At 41.2% G+C, this 23,930-nt stretch overlaps 1 protein-coding gene across 3 annotated transcripts in view; it reads right to left on the reverse strand.

Moving 5' to 3' along the window:
* The window catches only part of WLS (Wnt ligand secretion mediator), a 92,290-nt gene that overhangs the window by 25,719 nt on the left and 42,641 nt on the right, over window positions 1–23,930 (reverse strand). For all 3 annotated transcript variants that reach the window (XM_039838552.1, XM_039838553.1, XM_039838551.1), the window contains exons 3-4: window positions 5,947–6,071; window positions 487–648 (exon numbers count right to left, since the gene is read on the reverse strand). In XM_039838552.1, coding sequence (XP_039694486.1) covers window positions 487–648; window positions 5,947–6,071 — 287 coding nt within the window. The remainder of the gene's footprint in view (window positions 1–486; window positions 649–5,946; window positions 6,072–23,930) is intronic.

Below are 23,930 nucleotides of genomic sequence, written 5' to 3' on the forward strand. Positions count from 1 at the left end.
TTTTTATGTTCTGTGTGTTTACTTGTGCTTTCTAATTTTCTACAATAAATATGTATTTCTTGTGTGATTACCTTTAAATTAAAAAAATTGTCTCCTTTCTCCATGTTCTAATTTTTTCCTTGTTTAACAAAATGGAAAGAAGCTAAAACACCACACTGTTCCCTTTACCATTTGTACTTACAAGTTGAAACATGTAAAAAACAATTACTTTTATCTTGGTGGTATTCATTATGCAATCATGATCATTATAATAACATCTTAAATGGGCACAATAATTGCATTATTTTCTATTTCTGTAATCTTGCAAACAAATTTATGCTCTCAGCTGTCATGTGTTATTATTCCTACTTCTCAGATGAGGTAACTGAGGCATGGAGATACCAAGAATGAGATGCAAGTTCCCTTCCAATATGCATGCTCAGGAACCAGTGTTCTTAGCCAGTGTTCTAGTGCCACAGGCTGCCTAGGTCAATTAGACTCACTTACCACCAACCGAATATCTTTTATCTCCCCGATCCCAACATTGATTTTCTTCTTCTCATTCACAGGCAGCCGGATATTTAGAAGATAGTACTTATGAGCCACAGACCCAATTTCCATGAAAGGAAGAACATCACATTCATAGTAACGGCCCTCATGCTCTGAAGTCTAGAAGAATAACAGAGAGTTTCAGGCAGGGCCACTAATTCCAACAAAGTCTGAATTATCTTACCTTTGCCTACTATCGCCAATGCTAAATAGCTAATGCTTAAAGGTATACTTTAGAGGTACAGATAATAAGGCACACTGGAGGCAATGGTATCCATTGGCTGCCTCACCCCTTGGCAAAAAAAGAAACACCAGCCACATATGAGGTAGAACCAGAAGTGTTAGGTAAAAAGCAGAAATCTCTTCTATCTCTTTACACTTTACACTTCAATCTTCATTTAAGCCTCGCATCAGATTAACCTGATCTACCAGGACTGCAGGTTTAGTATTTGCAGCATATCACTGGAGACCTGTAGGGCTCTGTGGAACAGTCAACTTCTTAAATGTTCAGGAGGAAACTCTTGCTGACGTTCTTCATAGTCTTTGATGATGGCTAATTACTTGCATGGTTTTGGCCAGCAGGATATGTTGCAAGAAGCTACTTTTTATTGATTTGTCAGAAAAAGAAGAAACTCCAGGAGCCCTTGGAATTTGGAGAAGACAGAAAGGAATGAAAGGTGATAATGGGATTAGTTTGTTAGAGGAGGCCCTCTTGAAATTTTCTGTCTCCAAAGCTTCTTAACTGCTTAAGAGGCAAGATGGCAGAAGGGAGCAAAAATTTTAATTAAACAAAAATTAATCCATTTCTGGAAAAGCTTCTTGGACTTCCTGGCAAACAATTAAAGAAGTACTGCCCAGAGTATGGCAGTAGGAGATTGGAGAGTAGAGGTATAGGTTGCTTTTGAAAACTAAATTCTGCTCTCCAGTTACCAAGGCTCCTGGCTGTGTGTCCCTGTTAGAGGAGGGTTAGGGAGATAAATATGGGCTTGTACAGGCATGAGCTTTAGCAGCCTTCGGCTTTTCCCCGATGAAAGGGTTTATATGCTAGCTTCAATGTTTACTGGGTATACACCTCCTAATCAAGTGATAGGGGAGACCTAATTTGTTATTCCTAAACCTGAATACTCAGAACTTCTATAATCTTTTTGTTAATCTTCAGAGTAATAACTCTAGTGTGTAACTGCAAATCTTCACTGCTTCAAAATGATTTCTCTTTCTCCTTGATTCAAACTGGCCTTGGGCTCACTTGCTTCTTTTCTTTCCTTATTCTTCTGCATTCTGCATGACCACTCCCTTAATCATTAAGCCCTTAGGTCAGCATCAAACAGTTTTAGGAACAAAGGCCCAGGTCAGCTAACCACAGAAAGAGAATTTTTCTGTCAAACTAAAGGTAACATATTGCATCTTGCAGCTACACTTCCACGAAAGTGGAAAGACCCTACCAGAATCCCCTTAAAACCAGAAAGAACAATGCCATGACTGACATTGGGACCTGATACAATGATCAATTGCTTCCTACTCTAGCCCTGACCAATCAATAGAGCCCAAGACCCCAACTCCTTCAGCTACTAATGAGTTTCCCCCTATATAACCTATCCCTAGAGGCCATTTGGGAGCCAGGTCTTTGAGTGCTAGCTCACCTGTGTCTCTGGGCTTGGCACCATTTCCCTAAATAAACCTCTCCTTTCTTTGCTGCAAACTCCGGTCCATGCCTCTTTTGGCTTTGACACGTGCAAGCCAAATGAACCTCTTATACTCAGTAACAAATCGAGCAATCAGAAGGAAGATAACAAGGAGTCTATATAGTCTAACTACTGTATGAAGGGTCTTCTGCTCATTCAACGATCTTGAAGAGTTCTTTATTAGAAAGTCAGAACTTAGAGTACAATAAACAGACCATTGTATAGAGATGAGAGACACATACGACGAAAGTAGAGGTAGAGCAAGTAAATATCTGGCTTATATGTTTCTTCTACTCTTGCATTCCCTACTCATGGCAGACATCACTAACCAATCATGATAGTTTTTTATTCTCTAACGTTTGAGGGGCTCTTATCAGAGCTACTGGTTAATTAGAATTGGCTTGTGAGATTGAAAAAATTCTTCTGTAGAAAGAATCTGCCTCTTCCAAACTTCAGCTGCAGGCTTGGTTGATTCCTCCTGTATAGGTGGTCTTTCTCTCCTCTCTGCTCCTTTCTCTCTTATACTTAAAAGTCAGGGCTGATATTAGGCCTCTGAAGGAACTACTGAAAATACATTACAGGCTCTAATTCAGCCTCAGATTAAGCTGTACCAAGGAGGCTAATCACGCCTGTGGTAATGGTAAGAAGAGAGTTTTCTGATGTTTCTAGTCAGTCTTATTTCTATAAATTGACAGTTTAAGGGGGAAGGGAACAAAATCTATTTAGTCTAATGCCACTGACTTAACTATGCATCTCATCCATAGTCTCAAAAGTACTAAGTAGTAGCATTGGGTTCAGGGCACGAGTCTTCCAAGTCTAGCCTCCAGCTCTGATGGGGAAGAGGATACTTGAATGCAGCAGGAACTGTTGTAGTCAGAAATGCATGAAGAGAGGCATTGTTCTGTGATAAGGAGGACACTGAACTTCAAGCCAGGAGACCTAGAGTCTTAACTTGACCTTGCTCCTTGCTGGGTACCTTGTGAAGGTTACCCACATCATTTGGCCTCACTTTCCCCCTAAGTAAAACAAGAAGGTTAAATAAGATAATCTCCAGGGTTTCTTCTAGTTCCCTGTCATGGGTCTTTGGGTGTCCTCTACTTCCGTTTCTCTATAGAGAGAGTAACATTACCAACCCATGAGACAAATTTATCTAAGTTCAACAAATCAGACACACTGAATTCTGGGATCTGGGCCCAGCCTACCTGTCTCAAAGACAAATTCGCTGTATTCTGTTGGGGACTTTTTTTATGCACTAAAGTTCTACTTCTGCATATATTTAGAGCACTTAGGGAAAAAGACACTCCTCCACCTTTCTTTGCTTCCTCCCATCTCCCTCATCCCTCCCCCAACTCCAGCATGAGACTGACTAATTAGGACAAATTACAGCAGGTGGCAACTTGACTTTTTTTTTTAACTTCACAATCCACCAGGGACTAAAAAGCTTTAAAGCAATTTCTCATTTAATCTTCAGACTCAAGACTAAATTTCACTGCAATCAGAAAGCATAGATTAGATGATTCACTTCCTTCACACTTTTCAAGGTTTAATATCTTTCTTGAAAGGGATCAACACATCCTAAAGATAATTAAGCAACCATCATTAAGGAGCAGTTACGGGCTTCTTAATGACCTTCCCCTCACTCGCTTCTCAGAGCCCTCTAAGTGTGTAAGTAATGTGAGAAATGATTTTTCCCTTTTCTGAGGATGAAATTCCATATCCCAAAGCTTTATATCCTTTAGCTTAGATATCCAAACAGTTTCGCTGCTGAAAGATGCAAAATCAACTTGCAGCGACAGCTGGACGGTTTTAATTTAATTTTCTCTGTTGCATACAAAGCTCTGAAAATGTTAGCTACTCCTCTCTCCTGCTACCTCCAGTTTCTCTCTACCATTCGTTTTTACTTACTGATTGCCCCCCTCTAAGAGCTTACCCTAAACAATTCCAAATGGCTTTTTTGTTGAAGAGGGGCTATATTTAATATTCAGCAAAGGGTCTGGGGCAGTGGCTCTCAAACTTTATCCAGCTTAAGAGAAAGAATTGAAATTCTGTTAAACACAGACTCCTTGGCCCTGCACCGTGAGATTTTGATTCAGTAGGTTGAGGTATGACCTGAACATCTGCATTTCCTACAAGCCTCTCAAGTGATGCTAAAGCTTTTGGTCCTTAGACCATACTTTCTGTAGCTCTGGTCTAGGGAACCTGAGAAGGGAGACATAACACCAGGTGCCCCAACAGGTGCTTATGTATGGGATGTACGAATTGCCCATGAGAGTCCTGGTGGCCCATTTGGTGAACCTCTTCTTTCGTTCTCAAACATGTCCCAGACTAGATGTTAAATGATAAGGTCACCCTACTTATGCCTATCATTTCATAAAGACTCCCATGGTAGGGAGTCTTTCCATGCAGAAGAGAAACTGTAGCTCAGCCAGATTAAGTAAGCTTGCCTAACGTCGCACAGAGAATAGGCGATACAGCCTGGAATTGAAGTCAAGTATGTTTTGCTCCAAATCCACACTTTGAACTAATGTCAATGCTGTGAATCTGCCCTACCCTATCTGACCCCTCTTCAGGACAGGATGAAAAGGGCTGGGGCATGGTACTCAGAAGCCTCAACCTGCTATTCTTACCATGTCATAGGGAACCCCAACTTGACAGTTATCGACAAAAGCAAAGTTAGGAAAGGCTAATGCTACGGGAGGAGAGGAAACTAAAGCAAACAATGGAGCGGGTACCACAAAGCTGTCCAAACCCTTCAGGAGCAACTGATCTGAAGATGTCATGTGACAACATACTCGAGAATGTACTTCTGTGCAGTTTGGCCTCTCATGAGCTTCACACAAAGAAAACAAGACCGTTTCTGTGCCAGAAGGAACGTCAGAGATCACCTAGCTCATAGCACTCCATGTCAGTCCCTGAGGGATGTGAGTAACCACAAGCAGTAAGAATGGCTCCATTTCCCCTTCACAGAGATGTTCAAGAGTGGGTAGGTAAACAGAGTTGGGGATGAGAATGTCAGGGAGGCAAGTATGAGGGTAGCACCTGGCTTTTGAAAAGGGCCCCGAGATAATTGATCCTTGAACCATCAAATCTCACTACGTTCTGAGGGTCACTGAGTCAATCCTTACATTCCCATTTATAAGGAATCTAAGGCTTTTGCCCCAAAGAAAAGATCTCCCTATTTTCAGTGCAGGATGATAACCTCCCTCCTATGGGTGGCTGAATAAGTCCTCCTAGAAGAATAAGTGAGAGGAGACTCTTAAAGATGGCTTAGAAGACTGAGGCTCCAAATACAACTAGATTTTTTCGGGTCTTCTTTTTGTCCGTGGTATCAGCAGGACTTTTAGTTTTCATACCTGTACATTAGCTTTGACAACAAAGAGATGGCTAAGAAACAAAGAAGTAGACACCAGCATTGATCTAATATGAACAGATTCTCACCTCTCAAAATAACTTAGCAACGTTCTTCAGACACATTCAGCTATTAACCAAAGAACAGGAGTTTATTTTTAAAGAGGTATTTTAGAGGAACAACTAAATCATTCCCTCTTCCGTTTTTTCCCTCTTTTGCAGGGACATGAACATATCTACATGGCCCTTTTCTCTACTAATACGAAGGACAGTGTGAGTCATGTATGCTGAGAAATAAGGAACACGTCTGTTAATCGTAAAGCCAATCTTCCCACATACCGGGAACCCAAATAAGAAATCCATCAACATTGCCATCTAGGAATCCTACCTTGGGGGATGTAAAGGTACATTTGAGTTTCCGGGGCACTCTCTCATGGGCCATTTCAGTCCACTCGGCAAACGTATCGTCACGGTAAGCCAGGGAAACATCCATGGAAACCTCTGCGTTTTCTCCTGCAAGAGAAAGGACTCCCAACTGAGAAATGGCTTCTGGGACGATACTCTTAGAAACAGTTTAAACATTCTTATACTCTCCACCATAGAAAACAACAAGACAAAAAGAATAACATTAGTACCTTTCAAAGTCCAAATCCGAAACTCCAAACCTGACGACTTAAAATTTGTAAGATGAATGTCTATCTGGATACTGGGTCCCCTCCTATAACTGCTCTGTCACGGAGTCAAAAACTTTCACTTAAACTCCTGCAGAGGCAGCTCGGATGGTCAGATTCTGGCCCATGGCCAACACTTATCCTTCTATAACTTGCATCGCTGGTCCTGGGTCTGACCACAGGAGTCACATGAAAGATGAGGTCCTTCTTCCACAAAAAGTGCCTTAGGTACTAAAACCTGTACCTTATCTGCCTGTGTTTTCCCTTCTCTGAGAAGCATGACCAGGTTTTTCAACCTCTCTCAGAGACGTGATTTAAGTACTTTTGATGCTCTCTTTTGGACACGCTCTAGTCTGAAGTATCTTTCTTAAAATTATCCCTAAGAAGCTCTCAAATATAGGATCCACTACCTCTCTAAAACTCAAAATTCCTTCTTCATATGGTGGGCAATGTAAATCTAAAAGATTTTTTTCCCCAAAATTAAAGACTTACACACAGATAGGAATATAATAATGTGCACATAGTTGTACAAATGAATGTTCACACATTCTTCCATATCGGTAAGGACCATGAAGGGTTTAACTCACCACAGAGCTCATTAAGAAGATTAGAGTAATAAAAATTGCTTCTATCTATTTGTCTGTTTTATACTATGTTGAGCAAGTTCAAAAAAAGAGGGTTCCTACTGGGAAATAAAGAAAGCACAGATCACATTTCCATTATGATTAGAGAACAAGCTCCCACTGGAGTTATGAGACTGCACTCAATTCTAGGCTCTGGAACCTAAATACACACAGGGTACAAGGAGAACAGATAAGGGTAAATGCTGTCTGGAAAATCAAGGCTTTTCTATCCTCTGGCCCAGTGTGGCTTGAAGCTGATCTGACAATGTGGTGAATCCCTACTTCTCTGAGGAAATCCAGGAAGAGAAAGACATGATGCACAAAAGAAGGGATCTGAGGCCATTCTGATGTAGATGAAATCCTCAGCGAACACTGGAGCCTGCTACTTTATTAGTATTTAAATCCTCAGTCAAACATAGTGAACTGGCTACTTGGATTCTCTTTCTCTCCCTCCTGAAACTCTATAAAAAGATAGAAAAGAAAAACAAAGGTGATTAAATCACAAGGGGAAAAAATATAGGTAAATGAGCAGACCAGAGATTTCAGCAGATTTCTTACAGATGAAAAATAAAGTAGGGTTTCTTGATAGCAACAGAGACAGGCACAGCCTAAACTCCTACAGAAGGGATATTTGGAAAAGTGAGCCAATGTGTCCAAAAACCCTCAAGCGGCTCAGAATTGGAAAGCTCCAGGTGTTGCAGAAGACAGAGGTGAGGCACGGTGCTGACAGCTGGGTGACTGGGTCGAAGTCTGTGCACAGAATCATTGGACCCCAGTTCTCTTACATTTTCCCATCTCCACACAGTCCGAGGGGAGACTCTGGACTTGAGAACATCAGGAAGTGAAGAGACCTAGGACTGAAGGTGGGGACAAGTCTGTATAAGAAACTAAGGGGTGCTCAGCTCGGCAGAAGCCAACACTTGGAGTTTGTTTGTATATCCTCTTGGTGAGGGGCCAGGAAGGCTACAATTGCTCCTCACTGGACAGCCTCAGTGGTCAACAGAAAGAACTGGCCAGAGCTCCAGTACTAGGCACCAAGGGACATCTTTTTTATTTCTAATACTGAGATTAGGAATTGGGACTGTCAACTCCGCTGAAAGGTCACTTGCAGAACCATACAATTCAAGAATACAAATCTGTAAAGCTATAAATTATCGGTCCTCATATTATGTTCCTAGGAGCACTAGCATTCAGAACAGCACAGACTTAGCCACAGGTAGGAAGGACTCTTAATATGAACCCTACAGTTTTAAAGGGTCCCACTCTATCTGCCCTTTTCCAGCTGTCCCCTTCCTCATAGTGACATGCCCACCCAGAGCCTAACTCCTCTCCCAACTCCTAGACCATGTTCCAAGAACTCAGGACCCCAGAATACTCTACCCAGACAACTCTGAGCCTACTTCCATGGCCTGGGGGGTGCCTCTTCCCCAGATCTGGCCTCCCAAGGGGAACTACACAAGCACTTGTGCACCCTTTTGCTCAGGAGTGGTCAAAGGCAGCTGTTTGTTAGAGGCTATGAACAGAGATTGGGCTTGGAGGTTGGGGTGTCCACACACAAGCACAAAAGGCTCCTCTCTGTATAAGACAAAGCCAGAGATGGGGAGAAATGGTATCTAAGATCAGTCACAATTTGGCACAGAATTCCAAGGAGTCCCAGAATCTTAAATTCAAACCTGCCCTTCCAGTTCATTATAAAGGTAAATGTGTTAAAATCAGATGATAGAATTTATTTAGCTTAACAATTTGCTGGCCTTACTTATAACTTTTAAATATTTAGACATGTGGCAGCCATACCTTCATAGGTGCTCTTGCCCTGGGCCCCACAGGTGTTAGGGGTGGGCCTGGTTCACAGCAAAGGCCTCGGAACCGAGAAGATAAGATAGGCTTGCCTCCTAGCCCGCTCCCAGCTTTAAGAGTTATTCCCATCTGTTGGGAATCCCTAAACTGTTTTTAAAATATGCTGTTAAAAACAAACAAAAATTTACAACAGTTTTCATGTATAACTACTCTATATGAAGCCCCTGTGACTTCTAGGCATTCATTCAAATGACCTTATTTAGTTTCTCCAATAGCTCTGTCAGTGGGCATGGACATTTCCTTTTTTTAAGAAAGTAAATTAAAGTTCTTAGATACTAAGTAACTTGTCTAAAGTCATATTGTTGGTGATATGAGAGAGGTAACTTTTTAAAAGACAATCATCTTTTTTACATTGCTTAAAAAAAACCTGGCCAACTTATGATGAAAGAAGTTCCTCAAACTAGTCATAAAACATGGAGAAATAAGTTTTTAATAAAAACAAAAGCTCTGTGTAAATATTTTCTCCTTCAGCCCTCATATCCATCTGATGAAGAAGTTCTATAAACTGCCCAAGAATAGGTGTCTAAGAATATACAGTAATATACTATAGTAAGAGAATGCATTAAAATTTGTTTTAATAATAGAATGGTAGAGCTGGGACTTAAACCTTAAGTCCCATTAACTCCAGAGGACCATTAACCTTAGTTGGTAGAAAACAGCAGAATTCAAAAGAAACAACAGTTGAATTAAGCACACTGTGTGCAAGAGGCCATTCAACCTTGACCAAACACCCTTCACAGCTTTCTATAGGATGGAAGTATGCAGCGTTTCTTAGTAGGCTGCAAGCGTGGCTAATAATATGTATGGAATTTCCTAAGCTTGAGCTTTGATGGTAAGAACTTCTGAAACCCACACAGCACTACTTCAGAAAACCGACTGGAGAAGTGTGATGCAATCCAAACAGTGTGCTCAGGGACAGGCTGAGTGGGGAGAGGGGAACAAGCCCCGACTGCTGGAGGCAGCTGCTTTAGCTCCAGCCTATAGCCATCATAGGGCAATATAGATTGTTCTTACCAGATGTGCTTTTTTCAAGGAAAGCCAGAAAGTCAGATTGGTATGAAACATCTCTCAATTTTTAAATGTCAGTAACTAATTCACTAAAAGCAAAAACTAAACTCAAACAAAGCAAAATCTCTATGCAGGTCAGCTAATAAAACACCACATGGCCTGAGTCACTCTGTGGAGGGGACATTTACATACTGCCCTGCCCCCACACCACCATTCTTTTCTTTCCATTCTACCAGTAAGTAAAATTCCCTCTTAAGCTTTCTGTCATTGTTCATGAACTTTAGCACATGTTCTGCCTCATCCTCACACATCTCCTCCTTATTTCCTATGTATTTGTTTGAGGCAGGTATTACCATTCCCGGTTGTGACCTGGAGAAGTCAAGGTGGAAAGTCCCACCCATAAAAAGACCAGACTCAAGCTTCTAGAGCTTCATGGCCTACAGTCCTATAATCTTTGGCTGTCTTCTGTGATCACTAAATTGGTTTACTGCATCAAAAATGCTTAGGACAGTGCAGAAAGCAAAAAGCATTAGCTATTGTTCTTATCATTTTATTAGGGAAGTGTAACACTCATACCCACCTTTAACCCAAAATAATTGCCCAGTTTCAAGAACACAGAAATTTCCATGATGAACCCCTATCCAAAGCTGGAGCATTAAACTCAGAAACATGAAAAGCTCTGGGCAGGGGAACCTGGCAAGACCGTGAAGTCAGCCATCTGAATCATTTTCTCTTCTGCCTCCAATGGACTCGGAAATAAAGTTTAGCTTTAATGACTACGTTGCATGTAATAAAACACCACCTTCATGGCTCCTGCGTGGGCAATACTCCCCTCCCTCTATCAGCACCGCTGGAGATAATGAAAGTGAAGAATCCAATTTGAACTCCCTAGGAGAATGGCAGGAAAGCCAAGGCTACCTCTGGCACCTGGAGAACCTTCCCTATAAAACAAGGACACTGGTTATACCAGTTCCATGGGGTAAAGTTGTCTTTTGTGATCACTAAATTAGGTGTCAGCATAGGGCATTTATAGATTCAAAATGCATGGTTTTCCATAATATGCCAGACTAGCAGCTTTGCTACCTCACGGGCTGTCCAAGTTTCATGTTTCTCAAAGGACTTGGAGATAGATTTTGGTTGGGTGAAAAATTCATTTGGAATACTGAGAAGGGAGGTATGGAAAGGCACTGTCATTTTTTACACTTACTCTTTCCATCCTGTTATGGAGGTTTGCTCCGACATGGGGAAGCCTGCGCTCCAGGGTTTTATAGGAGCAGACCCAGATGGCAGAGTATCATTCCAGGTAGAAAGACCTGTGTCTTTTCATATTAAGAAGCACCAACCAGTCATATCCTTAGGAAGCATTTATCTCTGTACTAGTTAAACCGCCCTGCCCTGCCCTGCATCAGAAAAGCATTTGCCAATCAATTTTCTGAAGACAAGTAGTCAGAGAGGCAAGTGAGTTCTATGAATAAGCCAAAAATGGTGGGGGGACAAATAGCTAGGAAAGAATCTGAGCACCCTCAAGAACTTAGGGAAGCTCCTTAGTGAAAAACTGGCCTCCAGGTGGGGTCAGGGGTGAGTGATGAAAGATGAAGCTTCATTGAGGAAGTCATCAGAATGTGTCTCACTTAAATTTCTGAAACAGGCATTTGCCAGCCAGGATAGGAAAAGAGTTTGGAGGCCAAAGACAAATGATTTTGATTTCTATCTTTATGTCTTTCTAGTTAAGTGACCTTGAATAAGTCTCAGTTTTCACCTCTGCAAGATAGAAGCAATGGGACCTTCTTCGCAAGGCTGTTGACCGGACCCCTTGGCACAGAGGCATTTAAAATACTAGTTCCTGTTCCATCCAGTCCAGAATGGTTAGGTTATATTGTTGATTAATTAACTGGAAGTAAAGGTAAAGAGGAAAAAGGAGAGGGCAAGTCACATTAAGAGGAAATAAAGAATTATTTTATGATTGTCAAAGGTTCCCTGAGAAACCTTGATTTTCCTGGTCTCTTGCCCTGGGAAAAAGTTAAAGAGGTTTCAAAATGCTCATAGGCATTCCTATGTTCCATAGGGGCGCTGCCAGTCACCAGGTTTGTTTGGGTAACCTCAGGAGGAGGCACGCAGACCAGCCTCCTCCCAGCCTCCAGCAGACATATAATCTGGGGTTATTTATGCCAGCATTCCTTCCCCAATCAAAAACTCTCTGACCTGGCTTGTATTTTCTTGACGCTTTTAATTAAGGAAATAACAAAACCAACTCTGTCCTACATCCATGGTAGGTCTGGCAAAAATGGACTCAGCTAATTATAAATTTGGCCCTGGATGTTTTCTTAAGATGCCCTACAGGCCTGGGTGTGAGTAGTTATAAAAATGAATGAGTACAATTATTTCGCAAACCAGCCTAACAGTTTAGTTCACATTACCTCGGCTCATTTTTTCCCCATCACGTCAAACATTTGCATTGTGAAGAAATTATTTTCCACGTGTAAGAAAACATTTTTCTAAGCATTGTCAAAGTGGTCCCTTGCGATATTTTTTGAAGCAATATTTCCTATGTGAAGTGAGCTGCATGTAATAAAACAGTAATCTAAGAAACACTATTAGGACAAGGGGGAACATTCTTCACATCAGGCCCTTTGCAAAGTGACATCTTCTCAGTTAGAAAACAGCCAATTATCCCTACTGTACCCTACTGTACTGTTTAAAGGCTATCTATTGGGACAAGTAGCCGGAATAGCAATCGTTTTATGAACAAATGGATCTGAAGTACCACAGAGTATAGAAAAACTACACCCGTTGGTGTTCGCCAGGTGTACAGTAGCTCTCTCCACGTCTAACTCAGCACACTTACCCTGAGGGGTCTTGTCTGCTCCTGGGACTCCAGTCACCTTCTCAAGTTCAAATTTCTCTCCTGAATTTCAAATCTGCTGCTCACTTCCCACTGGATGTCTCTACTGTACTTCAGTGGTTCAGAAAGCCAAAACACCCAGTTTGGTCAATTCTCTGCCCATCAAATCTTATGGATTTATACCCTACTCTCCTCACTGCCACTAACCTTATTCAAGACCACCATCATCCCAGGCCTAGAAGACTCAAACATACGCCCCATTCCTCTCTTTTTCACACTGTAACCAGAGAGATGATTTCTAAAATACTTTCAGTGCCTTTATATTGTCCTCAGTCTAAGGCTGAAACTCCTCAAATGGCAAAAAAAAAAAAAAAAAAAAAAAAGGCTAAGAAGCGGCTCCTGCTGCTAATCTGGCTTCCAGGTTTACATCTCATGAACCCTCTCTCTACTCCTGCCACTCAGGCTGGTCAACTTGAATGTAGCCCATCATCCCACCTCCAGCCATGAAAGATGGGTAAGAGCTCAGGCCCTAGAGAGAAACAGCCTGGGATTGTGGCCCACCTTGGCCACCTGGGGCCTGTGCAACAGCAGGAAAGTCACTGAACTTCTCCATCTATGAAATGAAGATAACAGTAATGCTCATCTCCTCTGGTTGTGAGGATTAAATGAGATAATGTATGAATCATTTAGCATAGCCCTGGCATACAGTAAGCACTCAGTAAATGCTGACTGCTATTTGAAAGCTGCTACTCAAGGTTGCCTGTACTTGTTATGCTTGGAGTCCCTGCTAGCACACCAAGTTTTCAAATGGTGCCCACTTTGTGAGGGTGAATTACAAAAGGGTTTCCTTTCCTCTGGGCTACAGACAGTACTCTGCAGACAGTGCTTGGCATCCCTGCTGGTACCAAACTAACTCCTGCTCATCTTCTGGAATTCCAGAGATTCACCCCCATCTTCCCTCACCTGCTAAAACCTGATGACATGCCCTGATCATGCTCCCACAGTACCCTGTGCGTCCAGTACTGTAACACTTACCTTACTGCAGTGCAACTACCTGACCACTGACCTGTATGTCTTTCCCTATCCACCTCCCACTTAGATGGAGAGGCTGCTGAAAGCCAGGGACTGCCTCAGTCTTGTTTACAGCTATGTCACCCATGTCTTTATTAAATAGGTATTTGTTAAATATTTGCCAAATTAACAAATATCCTTCTTTCTCTAGCTACTCCTATGATCCAAAATATCCTCTGTTGCTCCATCACCTCTACACCACACATATGTGGTCTGTGGTTTGCTCTATTTCGGTGGCATTCACTTTCTTGCCCTACTACCTGCTACCCCCACACCACACACACATACACACACTCTCCTCTTAAAAACAAAAAAAACAAAAAAAACCCCAATATTCCTCAAATTTGGCCCAATGGTCCCATCAAGAAACAATGTACCGTTTTCCAAGACTGGGTGTGAGGGGAGCTTTTCAGGGAATCTGAGGGAGACACTGTTTCTTTCTCTCTGAATTATATTATGGGGTTACACCAGTGTTCTGCTTGAGAGGACCAGTGGGGGCAACGAAGGAGACAAGACATACTGCAAGGGCTAGAAACTAAGAGTTCTCTGACCCGGTCTAGAGTCTAAGAGTTAAGCAAAGCAATAAAAGGGTGGGCCTCTGAGGTCTGTATCACGCCTGTCTAAGTCTATAGGGATAAGAGACTAGATGGAACAACTGACAAATGCCAGAGAAGAAAAACTGTGCTGCGCTCATTTGGGTATAACATGTCAACGTCCATGGTAATCTAGTCAAGCCTACTTTTCCAGGACTGGAAAAGAAGCCCATCAGGAACTGAGAAGCCATAATAGCTGGCTTTGGTGCCGAGATGGAATCAATATACCTTGAAAAAACCTAATAGTAGATGGATCATCCAATCCAGTTCATTTTTACCGCCACCAAATATTTTTATCTACCTACTAGTTTCCATGCACAATAGTGGAGAATAAAGAGACAAACAAGGCAAAGTCATTGCCTTCAACTGTTCACAGTGAAGTGGAGAAGGCAGTCATATACATAAATAAATATAATCCCGTGTGAGTAGTACTACATTAGAAATACATATAAAGTATATCATCAGCACAAAGATGCTAAGAGTACTAGGTAGGGGGACAAAAAATGTAGCGCAGAATACATGATCTTCTGAATCACTCCATCCAGAAGAGATGATGTTTAACTGTAGATCACAGGATGAGTAAGAGTTGACTAGGAGATGAAGTAGAACAAGGAATTACAGGCAAAGGATGCCACATGTATAAAAAGACATAGAAGCACAAAATAGCATAGTGTAGTTAGAGACAAGTGCAAAGAATAGGCAAGGCTGGAGAACAAGAAGGGTCTGATGACAAAGGGAAGTTTGTTCTGAAGGTTGCAGCATTTTATTTAGAAGGATGTTTAAGCAAGGGAATCTGAGAGCTGTGTGAAAGGCAGACTGGGGTTTGGGGTGAGATAGATGTGGAGGAAAGTGAGCCCACTGGACTTAGTTTTCCAAATGTTTAAGATTATTTAATCTCATAGAAAAAAATCACCAGAAGGACCTTCCTTGCCTGTTTTCCAAGGAATCGGAATTCAACAATGAACCAATCTTTTCCTACCAGAGCTAGAGAAATCAGAACCATTTAAGCTGGCAAGTGTTAAAACACTGGGAAACAAATGTGGCAACAGCTCTTTCCTATTTGACCACAATCAACATAAATGTGGAGGGAAAACAGACTTGACAGCCAAGGGAAAAAAACACTCAGTGGCTCTTCTGTACTTTCTCCCCAGGACACCAGTGCACAGAGATCTTAGAATAGGTAATTTGATAGTTACAAAAATCTACCTGCCTCTCTCTCTGAATGCAATTAGGGAAGAGAGCTTCATTCACACTGAATCTAAAAATAGATGATGGCAGAGTTCACAGACTGACAGCTGCAATCTCATGCAATAACCAGGAAAAGAAAGGGATGGCTAATTTAACTTAACACCTTCCAAAACAAACAGTGCAGAAGAAGTCCAGGATAAAGAGAAAACACAAAAGTCACTTCTTCAAACCACTGGAAGAGGAATGGGGTCCCTCTGTGGCAGTTTATTTCTCCTCCCCAAATCCTGATGAAACAGGGTAAGTATTTTGCCCAGATCTGCCCAGAGTCCTTCAGACAAGAGTTCTAGTAAATGAAGCTGCTAGAGAATCCAAGCAAGGTCAGACAGATGGGACAGGACTTGCCTTTGTAACTACTCCATATATCACCTGGATACCCCCAAGCTAAGAAAGTCACTACATTTTCCAGATAAGATAAATGAGTGCTTCCCCCGCCCCACCCCCTTCACCACATCCAAATTACATTCTGCCTAGCCTGGGGCAGGAAAAAAAAAAGTTATTCAGAAAATAAACATGGATCATTAAGGGAGAGAGAGAAATCAGGTGTCTAAAAGGACTGAACCATTTCTTTTCCTCCCCTCAGTCTGCCCTGCCCAGGGAGGGGATTATGGTTGGGCTTCAAAAGAAACAAGGGAATGCTTGTGGACAGGAAGCAGATCCTCTCGGCAGCTCTCCCACAGATCTGTGTAGACTCTCAGGGCTGCTGCCAGCCAGCTAAATGTCAGATCACTGCAGCCCAGCATTCCCGCGCTACACTACCTCCATTGCCCTGGTGACTAAGCTGTTTCAACAGCTGTGTTATTGCTGGAGTCAAGCCAGTGTTACTCACACAGAGTATTTGTTTCATAGGGCTTATGTGGGGAATTATTGCACTCGGGATTTGGGGTTCTATTTGCAGATCAGGTCCTCCCCTTGATCAATCAGCCAGGGCATTCCCCGAACCCAAGCTCTGGGCAGCAATGGGGATGATATTGGGCTCCCTCCCAGGTTTCTAAAAGATGGACATATTCATAATATCACAAAGAGGGTGGAGAAGGATGTGTGAAATCGAGAAGGAAGCATAAATGAAAACCACGACCCTCCGTTGAACCCCTGGAAGCCCTCCACTGCCCCTCCCCCAATACAAGCCACCCACACTAAGAGGAGTGTTAAGCTGGTCCCCTTTTCTATTCTTTCTCTCCAGCCATCTCCCTCAGTCATTCCTTGAAATAATTTATCTTTCCTTGCAGGTAATATTGGCACCCCCTTTGCCTCTGTTGGTCTGTCTATGCATTTCTCCACAAATTTGCCCCTGAACACAAAGTCTGGGCAGCTTCTTCCTGTTTGTTTCTCTCTCAGCCCCTGGCCTTCCCCTCTGCCATCACATCACTTGTGATCATATATCTTCTGAAGCAAGATGGGCCTCTTAGGTTGTTCTTCTCTTCCCCACCACCCCATAACCCCACATCTCTAATCTCTTGCTCAGCATGGTAGATACTCCATTACTAACTGCTGAACAAACCAGCCAACTTCCTTACGGGAGAAAGAAAAGGCATTGCACCTGTGATCATCATTTCCTGTGAGTGGGACCAGTTTCTACTTCTAGTCCACTCTAGGCTGCATCCACCTAAGAGCCCTAAGAGCCTGCTCTCCCTCCCAAATTCTCACCGAAAGCAATTGAATCATATTTTCTGATATTGAAGAGAACGCAGAAATGTGAGCTTTATATATGTGTGTGTGTGTGTGTGTGTGTATGTGTGTGTGTGTGTGTGTGTGTGTGTGTGTGTGGTCCTGTATTTTAAAAAGAAATAAAACAATGATTTTTAAAAGCTCACATTTTTGAGTGCCTACTATGTGCAGATATTTTTACCCAAACATAGATGCCAGCCAGATATCAACATATCAACGATCATCTACAATCTCAAAATGAGGAAACTGAGGCCCATGGTTATACCACTAGTATGGGAGAGAGGCAAAATATGAACTCGGGTTTGCCTAACTCCACAGCTCAAGTTTTTTCCCTCATGCCAAAAGTAAAGAGAGTGAAGAGACCTTTTTCTTGCTCTAGGAAAACTACTAATTAGCTGTACAATTTGAGTTAGTCACTTTACATATTATATTCTTTCTTTAAATACTGAGGTTGAATCAGATGATGACTAAGGTCCTTCTAGTTCTAACATTTCATGAATGTAGAAATCTAAAACACCACCAGCTGCTTATTAACTGCCTTCTACATTTGAGACATTATGGCAAAAACAAAGAACAATAAAACAATTCCTGCCCTCAGGGCACTTATAATAGTGTTGGAGTGACAAAGGATAAAAACTTGAGTTTGACTAATGTAAGAGTTAAACAGTAACAAATACAAAAATACCAGAATACTTGGCAGTACATGAGAAAAAATCGTCATAATTATAAAAGGACAATAGTGCATTGCAACAATAGTTTTCTCCCCCTTCCCCCCAAAATAGCTTTGTGCTGCCACAGGAAAAGCCAGCTACCAGAAGGGATCACATCTGTTTCACAGGAAAGCTTTGTTTCTGACAAGTTTCGTAAAGGAAAAAGTAGGCTAGAACAAGCTTTTTATTTCCATCCCACCTTTTCTTCGTTCCCATGAATGAGGAGGGGATACAAATGAGAGAAGGCAGCCAGGGAGAAAAATAATATGGCTGGTGGTTCCTGACCTCCTGGATTCCTGCCGTCAGAGAAGCCCGAGAGGCAACATTTAATTGTGGAAAAACCAGCCTTGCTAGCCTCTTATCTTTTTCCTCTGTGACTTAAACCCACAATTACTGGCAACCCCTAGATTTCGAGTCACTCAGCTGGTGGCGGCAGCGATGGCTGTGTCTGTAGCTGAAAAGCAAAAGGGGAGTCAGATTTTACCTGCCTCCGAAGCCAGCCTTGTGCGAACACAGCCCTAACCCAGCTTTACGACTTCTCCCATTAAAAAGTTCACAGATGCCCTCCCGTCGGGAATACCACCATGCGAGAAGTCCAGATGGAAATAAAGAGAGAGAAATGTGATTTCCAGCTGCTGTATAATTCAAAGGACAAGCTGAGTCTCAAATCCTGAATTCCACATTTCATTTCAGCACTAGATATGTGATTTTCAATTCTTTTTCTTAAGGATCAAACTCCATATTTCTTTGCCTGGTCATCAAGGCAATGCACCAACTGGCCCATCTGTCTTTCAACAGCTTATCTTTTCTCTCTACTGTGGAATTCTTCTACAGCCTAACAAATGGGCTTACAGGGCTTTGCATACAACATGTTACTTCATAGCTTTTCATGGTAGAAAAATACGGGTGTTAGTCCTGACTTTCTCACCTGCAAACCAGGTGACTTTGGAGAAGTCACTTAACTTCTATAATTTCAGTTTCGGGGCTTCAAGAGGTATATCCTCTGCTCGCATCCTGAATTATTATTCTAGTCCTAAACACCTTAATTTATACATTAATATGTTTATAGTCAAATATAATTTAATCATGCCTTGTGAGCATATTCTCCTAAGGATGCTGAAAATTTCCCACACCTTCTATTTTAAAAGGGTTTTCTTCACCCATTTCAAGTGTTGATCAGCATATCTGGCACTCATGCGGTCTACTTGTACTGTGAAGTTGGAGCTCTTGCCTTGAGGTTTCACAAACCTCTCAATTCCATGGATGACTTTCAGGGTTTCAGAAGAAATATGAAGACAATATGTGTGAATGGGGCCTATGCACATTTTTCTCCCAAGGTTAAGGTCCTTGGTCCAAGGTTAACAACCACTGTCCTGAAGTAATGAAAGGCCTGCGGCTAGCATCCACCTGGTACCTTGTTTTGAACACTCAGCCCTGCTGCCTCCCTTTCTGGGCTTCTACATTCTCTCTAGAACTTAACATTCCTCCTCTCCGGTCAAGTCTAAGAATAATAAATAACTCATCTTTATTGATCATTTACTATGTAAAAGCCTCATATGTATTTTTCTAGTTTAATCCTTAAAACGATCCTATAAGGGTGGCACTATTATTATCTTTATTTTAGAGATAAAAAAATGAAGTATAAGAAGTTCAGAAACTTACCAAAACTCACATAATTTTTAAGTGGCAGGTCGAGGATTCAGCCCAAACACTCTGGCTTCCCATAACAAAATAAGGCTGCCCTTGAACTGTTTCTTTGCCATCAGATAGTAGATAGTCATAAATTCCACCATCTCCTTTAAGAGTCCACCCTTAAAGACTGTATTAACCAATTACTACCTTCTTGGTGAGTTAACCATTTCCCTGTCTGTGTTTATGGAATACTTTGAGTACTTAGCACTGAACACATTGGTGTCATTTTTGTTTCTTTCTCTTTGAAATAGATTGTGAGCTCTCAACTGATTATTTTGAGTACAACTCGAGTATTCACTATGCCCAGGGCTCTGCTAAGTATGGGGATGCAAAGATGAACAAGATACAGTCCTCAAAATTTAGGCTTGCAGGATAGAGAGAAGTAAACATTGAAGGGCCGTGAGGTTTTTTGAAACCGTATCATGAAGGACTTATCTCTCTGTATCTGAAATCCTAAGTAAAAAAACGCCAACACACACTAGAAACCCTATAATGACTACTGAATGAATGAAGGAAGTTGGGAAGGAGGGCTCAGAAGCTAGACTGTTAAATTAAAAGATCTGCTATCCCTTTATGAAAACTCTTTGGTTATTTATACACTGACTCACCTAAAAACTGCTTCCTGTGTTGGTGTCTATGATACATTTTTTAATGTCAGACTAAAAATACATTTCCAGTACACCAACCCTGTCTGCCTACCCGAGGACTAGAAATGAACACACGGTAACAAGTAACAAAATTAAATACAAGAAAACGCACTCATTTCAACACTAAGCTCACCCACTAACAAAGAGGCATCTGTACTAAGAGGTGTCTTCTAAAATGGTTCACACGTGAGGGTCTCTGAAGTCACCTATTTAAGAAGTTGAAGGGTTACTCATAAGATTTTTACAAAGAATCTTAAGTGAATCATAAACTTTCGGCAAAAGAGTTAGAGTAGATGGACCCTCAGGAGTCATCTAGTATAATTTCCACTCAGAACAGGGAGCCATTCCACAGCACTATCCATTGACTCACGGTGGGATCCAGGCACTGGAGCCACAAGATCACTTTCAATTACAACCCCTCTATTTCCCAGCTGGGAGACTTTAAATCATTTAATCTCTATCCTGCTCAGTTTCCTCATTCTGCCAGGGAGAATTATTGAGATGATCAGATGAAATAAAGAAAAAGTTGTCTTAATCAGAGATGATTTGGTTGCAAGTAACAGGATTTCACCAACACTGGCTTAAATAGAAATCAGCTGGAAGGATACAAGAGTATCTCAAGGAATTCAAGGACAGAAAGTGCTGACAAGTTTGAAGGACTGGAACCAGGAAGAGAAAGCTGTCAGGGAGAAAGTCATCACTTATAGTTGATCATAATTACACCCCACAGTCCTTCATCTCCACTTTCTCTTTGCGTCCGGTTTTCCCACTTAGCCAATCATCTTTTTCTGCTTCTCCATGCATGTGGTGAATGATGGCTCCCCAGATAGTCCTCAAGACTTTTCAGTTTAAGTGCCAGTGAAGATGAGCCTAGAAATATTGAATCTCAATTTTTGAAAAAAAAGAATCTGATTTCTCCCCTTGGGTCAAGGGCCCATTCTAACCCAATTATCTGTGGCTAGGGGATTGATCGTGTGGCCAGCTGCCCATTCATTGAGCATGGTAGAAGCCCACTCTGAGAGAGAAGAGATAGGCAAATTCAACAAGGAAATGGTATGAGGCCAAAGCAAATGGTTGGCAACAGAGACAACGGCCAGCATCTCTGATACAAAAAGACTCACTGCAAGCTATCACTGTGGTCATCATCATTATAATCTGCACCCCTGCCAAACATCTTCTGCTTGATTACTACCAGTGAATAGGCTGCTCACTACTTGAAGATACAGCCTTTTCATTACTAAATGACTTTGATTATTAGAACTCTTTTCTATGTGACAGAAACTTTTTTTTAAGATAGTAAATTTAAATATTTTCAATCTTCCCCAAACTTTACCTTTAAAAAAGGCATAATTTTGCTTGTTAGGTCAGGCTTGGGCTTTCCTTTGTGGTCATAATATAAAGAACTGGCAAGGCAGGAAAGATATGATTTATTGGACAATTATTTTAGGAAACGACCTAGATCAGAACAATTAAAAAACCAGAACCTCTTCTTCCCTTGAAGAATTACTACATCCTCTCCTGATAACACCATTAACACTAACTTACTAAAGCCAAAGAGGAACTGGAGCCATTTCTAGAAGGTAGATGTTCAGAGAAATGTTTTTTTCCAGTGGAGTCCCTGGCACATTTGAAAGTAGAATTCTGCCTTGCTTAACAAAAGATTTTCCTTCTCCCATCTTTCTTTTGCTTTGGAAAGCATAAACCAGAAAATAATTTTACTTGATATTTTCTTAGGTTGCCCAAAATAAAGGTATAATTCCCCATAAAAATAACCGCACATTAGCTATGTGATGACTGACTGGCATTTAAATAGTGACGAAAAAATCCAAAGTTAGAAAAGGTAAAAACACTAAAACACCTTATATATATTGGGAGTACCATCTAGGAATCTGCTGCTGCTGGCTGCTTTGTAGTTCATATTTTTCATTGACGTCACCAGCTTTTTATTTTAGTAACCAGGATATACTTGTTATGGATGCAAAGAAAATCTCCTCATTTATATTCTAAACTCAGAGCAGGAAATGAGACACGTGGGTGATCTGCAGCTGTGGCACTATAAACAGGACCTGCCTACCTCCTAGTCTAGATTCGAGACTATACTACTTACCTTGAACTACAGATTGGGAGATTTAAAAACAAACAAACAAACAAACAAATGACAGAAAGAAAAATACAGCATTTTAGAAAGATCAGTGTAACTTTTGTCCAAGAATATTAGAGGCTACTGTTTAGTAGAAGGCTTACTAACCTGTATAGGGTAGTGTACTTGTTGCCATGTACCATCCATCTACCTACATGGTTGATATACGACAAGGAGATCCTGCTCTGTCTCCAGCTAGCTGTGCTACAGAGGGCAAGTATCCCTTATTGTAAGGTTTCTTCATCTCATAAATTAAAAAACCAGACTCCAACATTTTGAGGTCAAGCCCCTATGTAAAAACCTGACAGAAGCTACAAACCCTCTTAAGCTAAAAATTCATATAAGTAAATATGGCTAGAATTTTACATAGCATATCAGGGGGCTCACTTGGTCCTTGAACTCTACCCATAAACTGTTGGTTGAAGATTATAAGACCATCATTTCTCTAACATTCCTTCCAGTGTTCAAAATCTGTAATTACATAACTGATATTTCGTAATTACTGTAAATTGTTCAGCACCACAGATGAGTGTTTTGTTAAGAATAGGGACCAAGCCCCTATGATATACTTTCAATGCTAAATTGACCAATAAGCCAATGGACAACAGAAGGAAGTGGGAGGAAATGGACATAGTAAACTATAACATTCATTTTAAAATCTTGGGAAGGTTTTAGAGAGGAGCCCAACTCTGTTTCTTGGTTGGTTTTTTTTTTCATTTGGAAATACATAACACAAAACCATTGAGCCAGATAGATCCAGACAGCTTCATAGTGATGCTATCCAAGTATAGGATACCAATCATCACATCCAAATAAAACAAAGCCAAAGGTTCCCACACTTCTGCCAATGTCAACATGCTCTCAATGGGTAATTCCGAAGTTATGCCTGAAGATTCCCTCAAAGGGAAAGACAATCCATGAATGAGAAGAAACAAACATGATGTCCCTAATCTTCACTGCCCTGGGTTAATCATCAAAATACAGTCTTCTCCCATGACTTTAGTTTCTTTCTATTTCAAGTCAGTAGGTAAGACTGATTCATACTAGTAAATTCCAGTTTCTAGACTTGGTTTGAAGCGGGGGATGCATGACTCCTTAAGAAAGAGGACTGGCCATGTAAACTCATCTTAAATACTGACAACTTCCCTATCTTTACCCATCACAACAAACTCCTCTCCATTTAAGTCTCCCGGATTTTTCTGGTATATTTTGAGCTTTTTCAGCTTTTTTGTTTGTTTGTTTGTTTGTTTAAGGGGGAGAAGCAAGAGGATAGAGAGAAATTCTGAAGTTTCTATTTCTGCTTACATTGGCTCTGATTAAGGTAGGTAAAGAAATTTAAGAGGTAACTGAAAATCTTGGTGACTCTAGCCTGCAACTAAAAAAATAACTAATCAGAAATGTTTTCCTTATAAACACAGACTATAATATAGTCATGAATCAAAGACGGTCTCTTTTTGTGGGGAATGGAAGGGTAGAATTCACTTTCTCAGTAGTTGCTTCAACATATTTTGTTAAAGAGGATTATCTGATGAAACCTGAAATTCCAGTTGTGTGAATACCATATTACCAATGTTCTGTTCCATCACAGCCGTTGTAGTTTTATGG

This window comes from Pteropus medius, unplaced genomic scaffold (assembly GCF_902729225.1).
Source record: "Pteropus medius unplaced genomic scaffold, Ma_sr-lr_union100, whole genome shotgun sequence".
NCBI classification, from domain to species: domain Eukaryota; kingdom Metazoa; phylum Chordata; class Mammalia; order Chiroptera; family Pteropodidae; genus Pteropus; species Pteropus medius.